Here is a 7,042-nt window from a genome sequence, read left to right on the forward strand (position 1 = left end):
ATAACAAATTATTGCTCTGTTTTAGATAAATTTTTATCTGCTCCTGTGTCTTCAATTTTAATGTCTTATTTTTTTGAATGATAGAAAATCAATTTTAACTGTACTTTATACAAATGTAAATAAATCATTCACAGACTCAAAAATCATAACAGGATATCATCTGTTCTGAAACGCTCATCAGAATTTCTTTACAGAGCCTGTGCTCTGCAGCAAGAGAAGCCACTCCAAGGAGAAACCCACACACTACAGCTAGAGAGTGCCCCTACTCTGAGCAACTAGAGAAAGGTCTGAGCAGCAGTGAGATCCAGAACTGCCAAAAATAAATACAGAAATAAATAAAAAGTTTAAAGAAATAGCAAATAGCTCTTTTGCAGCTTACGCAGTTTCATTGCATCTCCTCAAACAACTCTCTCTCTACACCACCGATTAAAATAGGCTACAATATTTGTCACAAGTTGGCCAATTCTCTCAAATGCCTGGATTCCACAATCTGATATTTACTATACTTTTTTCTTCTTGTATTCATATTTCAATGTTCTATGTGGCCTACTTATTTGGTCCCACAGTTTGAAAAGTTCAACTTAAATTCTTTATATTTAGTAATATTGGTACAAAAATTCTTTTTCCAATAGCGTCCAGCTAGAAATTTCTTTATTTTTAAATTTTGTTATTAGAATTTTTTTTGGTGTCCCTCCCAAAGGAGTTGGTCTATCCCGTTTCCTAAAACTCCATTGCAATTAAAAATATACATTGTGACAAAGAGTGATGTCTTTTCGTATATGGAGATTTTCAACTAACTTCAAAAATCATTCTTCTTCTCAGACTATACTGCTTCTTCTGAAAATTCCTAGACTAAATTAAAACTATAAATCTCAGTCTTCAATAGCAATGTTACTATCTTGCCTTGCAAACCTGATACAATAGAATATTCAAATTAGCTTATCTAATACTTACATATTAGAATTTAAAATGGATCCATTTATCCACTTCCAGTTCTTCTCTGATAATGTAAAGTTCAATCCAATCCAAAACAGAATTCCTCTTTTGTTTATCAGGTTTTGTATGAGTCTCTGTAAATGAAACAGAAGAAATGAGTATTGAATCCGTTTATCTATTGCTGGTTTGCATTCTTCTATTCATCCTCTGAAACCCAGTTCAAGTATCACTTCCTCTATGAAACCTTTCCTGACACCCCATTGGAGTTAATTATTCCTTACTTGTGATATTTCTATTCCATTCATTTATACATCCAAATATTTATGTTTATATTTTTGTATTCATTAAATAATATTTATTTTGCTTATATGTCCATTTAGTCTCTCAGATTGTGAGCTCCTTGAAGTCAAGGTTAATACTTCCATCTGCATAGAACCCTCGAGACTAGAGCACAAAAGTCTTGATATGGTTAGAAGCCAATGCTGAGTTTTATTGAAGTATTTTACTTATTAATAATTATTTACCAATTCTTCATGATCTTGAATAAGCAGTAGACTGGATTCTCTTGTGTAACAGTCAGCTAGACTGTCATTCCAAGGTTTGGAAGTTTCAATAAAATATAAGCATTTATCTCGGATTTGTTGCCAGTGCATTGGACACCTTAACAGAACTGGTCTCTCTAAAGTAACAAAGAAGAGGGAAAATAAAAATAAAGAAAGAGGAAGAAAAGAAATGAATGTTATATTTCTTGTCCCCATCCCACTAACACTAACCACACATACACAGTTCAGTTCAGTCACTCAGCAGTGTTCAACTCTTTGTGACCCCATGGACTGCAGCACGCCAGGCCTCCCTGTCCATCAATAACTCCCGGAGTTTACTCAAACTCATGCCCATTGAGTCCGTGATGCCATTCAACTGTCTTATCCTTTGTCATCCTCTTCTTCTCTGTCCTTCAAACTTTCCCAGCATCAGGGTCTTTTCAAATGAGTCAGCGCTTTGCATCAGGTAGACAAAGTATTGAAGTTTCAGCTTCAATATCAGTCCTTTCAATGAATATTCAGGATTGATTTCCTTTAGGATGGACTGGTTGGATCTCATACAAGTTATTATAAATTCAGGAAAGTCTTTGACCATCATTGTGAGAACAATTCATGAATTTAATACAATTGAGGGTTTTGAGACCACTGTTCATCCTGCTATTAAAATTTGAAAATTGGTGACCAGCTAAAACACTGACAGACAGAATAACTTGTTCAACTCCACACAAGCAGGTGGTGATAGAGCCAAAACTCTTTTTGAGATTCCTTAAATTCCTTATCATTGCTTTTCCTACTCCATGGACAACTATATCAAACGCTCTTTAAAAAAAGTCTACTTGAAACAACATGTAAAATGTAAAGCAAATAATAATTCGTACCCACAATTAATGGCAAGTATCATGGAGAGAAATTATTTGAAAGTTTCTAACTGCTAAATTATATATTTGCCTAATAATGAGATCTATTGGATAGCATTTTTTAGAGGGATATTCTCATTTTCTTAAAATTTCTCTTCTGTACAAATGTATACAATAAATGATCGCATTTTGCTATAGTCTCTCAACAATAGAGTATTAACACACACCGTTTAGTAAGTATAAGGACAAGATCAATATCTTAATGATTAATACAATAAGTATTAAAGAATTCATTACAAGTTTGTGTTCTATTCATTAGCTTTAGTCAAAGGTTAGCTGTTTGACATATTAAAATCACCAAATATCTCACTTAATGTATATTTTACTTTATGGCTTGGATTTTGACTAATAATTATTGACTCTCCTAGCCTGAGTACTCAGAAGGCAGTATTATCTGGTAGTTAAGGTCATAGGCTCTGACGATAGACCACTGAAGTACAATTCTCAGTGTCACCCCTTAGCACATGTATGACCCCAGATGAATTGCTTAACCTTTCCATGCCTCAGCTTTGTCAAACATAAAATCAGAGTGATAAAACTAATCTTAACACATGGGTTGTAATGAGCCTTAACAAAAATAATACAATGATAACTATCAAATTTTAGCTGTTATTCTTAGAAAATTCAAGCCACAAAATATACCTGTTGCTTCCTTCCCATTCTCTTGAGCATCCATGCTGGTTTTTTCTATTGATGTATTTTGTCTTATGAGTATCACTGGTAAATAAAGAAACACCATTAAGAAGATAAAATGCTGAAAGGTGCAAAGAAATGGATATGCTATATTTATCACTTCAGGAAATTGTTGTCTTAGTACTACTCAACAAGCTTGAAATGAACAGAAGATAAGAGCAATAGCAATTTAGTAACAGTGGGTCTGCTTAGAAGACAACATAAACAAACACATAAGTAAACACAGAGAAACACTGAGTTACTTGCATCTAATATATAAGTAATCTGGAGAAGGGAATGGCAACCCATTCCAGTATTCTTGCCTGGAGAATCCCATGAACAGAGGAGCCTGGAGGGCTGTGGTCCGTAAGATCTCAAAGAGTCAGACATGACTGAAGTGACTTAGCATGCACACACCCACTATATAAGTTAAATCCCATGTGTTATTTAAATTCTTAAATTGTTTACACTCCTGTCTACATGTTCCGTTTACAGAATGAGTATAACAGTGTCTGTCCTATGGGAGACATTGCCTAGGACAATCTAGAATTTAGTAGGCACCTAAGAAACTGTAGGGATGTCCCAGGAAGTCCAGTGGTTAAGATTTCGCCTTCCAATGCAGAGGATGCTGGTTTGATCCCTGGTGGGGAAGCTAAGATCCCACATGCCTTGGGGCCAAAACACAAACAACAACAACAAGAAAAACCCAGAACATAAAAACAGCAGAAGCAGTATTGTAACATATTCAATAGACTTTAAAAATGGTCCACATTAAAAACAAAACAAAACAAAACAAAAAACTTCTAAGCAATTATAAACTTATTTTCTTTGTTATTATCAAGCTTTTATCATAATTGCAATTTTAAAAAAAGTTCTTGGAGCACATGTAAATCCCCTTTGAAGATTCTCAGAACAATTAGAAAGAGAAATATGAAAGCCTAGGCTTTGCAAAGTGGATATGGGCTGGGCACTATTAGAGCACTGTTTCGTAACTGTTTTTATTTCATCAGTCTTCCACTAAGTTTGGGGTGGCCAAAATGTTTAACATACTTTACTATTTATGGCAGAAGGAGAATAAGTAGAACAAGAAATAAATGGTCTTGCATCACTTACCTGAAACACTCAACCCAGTCACAGTCAAGGCAAGAAGTATAATCACAGCACAACCAAATTTCAGGGCAAAGTTATGCCAACGTGGACCATGACGAAGATCTGAGACATTAAGAAAACATGCTTGGTTAACTCAGTTGAGTTCATCTGGTACAAAAAGCAAAGGCTGTTTGGCTCACATAAGAAAGAGCTAGATTCAGGTTGGGGGTTAGGGGCAGGAAAGAACATTTATCAGTTATCTTAAAGTAGGGTCCTAAGGACTTTCCTGGTGGTCCAGTGGTTAAGAATCTTCCTGCTAATGCAGGGGACACAGGTTCAATCCCTGATCCAGGAAGACCCCACCTGCTGTGGCAGGGTAACTAAGCCTGTGGGCCACAAGTATTGAAACTCAAGCACCCTAGAGTCTGTGCTCCACAATAAGAGAAGCCACTGCAATGAGAAGCAACTAAAGAGTTGCTCACTACAACTAGAGAAAGCCCACACAGCAACAAAGATCCAGCACAGCCAAAAATAAATAAAATTAATTAATTGATTAAAAAAAAAAGTTCCAGAGTGACCTGCAAGTCCATTTATTTCTACTTTAGTTTTTTACAGTCCCCCAGGCGACCGAGTTGTGTGATCCAGTTTTCAGCCAACTACTACCGATCTCTACTGTTAGGATGTTGACATTTGTATAAGATTTAGCCCTTTCTAAAACATCCTTGTAGAGATGGAATTTAAGATAGCTAAATGTGATAAAAGATTAAGGTAGGAAACAGAATGTATTAAATTTTAGATAGTGACACCTGGATAATCATGTGAAGGAGAGAGAGAAAAGATAACACCTAAAGGAGCTCCAAGGTCCCGGGTGTAATCTGAAAATGAGACAAACCGCACTGGAGAATATTGACCTAGAACTTCTAATGTGATCCTGTGTGACACAGAGCAGTTAAACTTAGTGAGCCTGAGACTTAGTTCTAGGCGAACTTTCCTGACAGCTATATGGTATTTTACCTTTCTGTCTCTTTTCTTCCTTATTCTTTCCTGCCTTGAAATTTTGAAACATGGAGAAAGTTTCATATAGTCACTATCTTATTTATTACTGAAGGAGAGCAGTGGTTAAGAGCAAAGGCTCTCAAATGTAACAGATTTGTATTTGAGCATGTTACTTTAAGCCTGTAACCTTCATAAAATACTAACTTCCTCACTTGTGAAACATAACATAACAGTTACTTTATGAGGTTTTGGAAAGGGTTATATGAAAAAATTCTTCTCAACATGGAGTCTAGTACACAATAACTGTTCATTGAAAATTTATGGAATTGAGAGGAGGGTCTTATGACTCTTCTGAGCTATTTTTCTTCAACACTTCATGACTTTAGAAATAATGAACTTACAACAAATTGAAGATGCCAGGTAAATTTTCAGTTCACTTCAGTTCAGTTGCTCAGTCGTGTCTGACTCTTTGCGACCCCATGAACCTCAATACGCCAGGCCTTCCTGCCCATCACCAACTCCTGGAGTTTACCCAACCTCATGTCCATTGAGTCGGTGATGCCATCCAACCATCTCATTCTGTCATCCCCTTCTCCTCCTTTAGTTATCTGGAAATATCCATGCAGGGCTATTTTTTGTTTGAATATAAACAATATGCCAAGGACTTCCCTGGTGGTGTGGTGGATAAGGATCTGCCTGCTAATGTAGGGCAGTCACGTTCAATCCCTCATCTGGGAAGATTCTGCCACAATTACTGAGCCCATGCTCTAGAGCCCACAAGCCCCAGCTGCTGAGACCCCATTCTGCGACTACTGAAGCCGTGATCCGTAACAATGTGAAGCCCTTGGACTGCCACGAAGACCCAGTGCAGCCAAAAATAAATAAATACATAAATACATAAAATAAAAAAAAATAATAAACAGTATGCCAAATCATCTCACTCCATTGCTCTAAACCTTTCCTTGGCCTTCTCTCAAGCAGATTTAAGACTGTATATCTGTAAAAGAGCCTACAAATTCCTGTTCAATCCATTTCCCGTTACATCTCTGACTTTATCTCCTGCTGCTTTCAACACAGACATGCTCCATCATTTCACACCCAACCTATGTGCTCCTCCTACAAAAGGACAGGAACGTTCTCATCCCAGGGAACTTGCCCTTGCCCTGGTCCATCTTCTAAAAAGCTCTTCTCCAAGGAAACATATCTTTGTCCTTTAATTCTTTCAGGTCTTGGCTCAGATGTCATCCTGTGAGGCAGGCCTTCTACTTGATATCATACCCTCTCTGAAGTTAACTCTCAATTCCATCACAAATAAAAAACAGTTTCTCAGGACTTTTCTAGTGGTCCAGTGGTTAAGAATCCACCTGCCAAAGCAGGGCACAGGGATTCTATCCCTGATCTGGGAAGATTCCACATGCTGTGGAACGACTAAGCAGTGCACATCTGGTACCAAGTCTGAGCTCTGCAACAAGAAAAGCCACCACAAATGAGAAGCCTGTGTACTACAGCTAGTGAGGAGCCCTTGAATAGCCCACAACTCGATAAAGTCCACAGGCAGCAGCGAAGTCCCAGTGCAGCCATAAATAAATAAATAAAGGATAAAAAAAGCCGAGGGTGAATATGCTGGAGTACAAAATATAGATAAAATTTTCTCTCTTGCGTTTAATATTATCTAATCCTCAATATTATGTATTATATGTAGCTAATTTGTTTATTTGTATGTCGCTTCCTTAGCATGTAGTAAAATAAGCACATATTGCACACCAAAAAATAGAAAATCATTTTTCCACTATTTTTTTTCACTTGTCCCTAACTCAAGCAGCGCAAGGGCATAGCCCTGGCACAGGTGCTTATTTTTGGATGAAATAGATAGACTCTAGAGGCATTTTG

The 7,042-nt window shown here is 36.9% G+C and overlaps 1 protein-coding gene and 1 pseudogene across 1 annotated transcript; one reads left to right on the forward strand and one right to left on the reverse strand.

Annotated features, from left to right (window-relative positions):
• LOC102186205 (killer cell lectin-like receptor subfamily B member 1) lies at window positions 951–4,268 on the reverse strand (the record flags this gene model as incomplete). The annotated part of the gene is given in 4 exon segments (XM_018049059.1): window positions 951–1,070; window positions 1,461–1,615; window positions 3,038–3,112; window positions 4,181–4,268. Coding segments are annotated over 4 exon segments (438 nt in total), but the record flags the coding sequence as incomplete, so codon positions are not given.
• Window positions 5,566–7,042, forward strand: part of LOC102181205 — a 15,416-nt pseudogene continuing 13,939 nt past the window's right edge.

This window comes from Capra hircus, chromosome 5 (assembly GCF_001704415.2).
Source record: "Capra hircus breed San Clemente chromosome 5, ASM170441v1, whole genome shotgun sequence".
NCBI lineage: Eukaryota > Metazoa > Chordata > Mammalia > Artiodactyla > Bovidae > Capra > Capra hircus.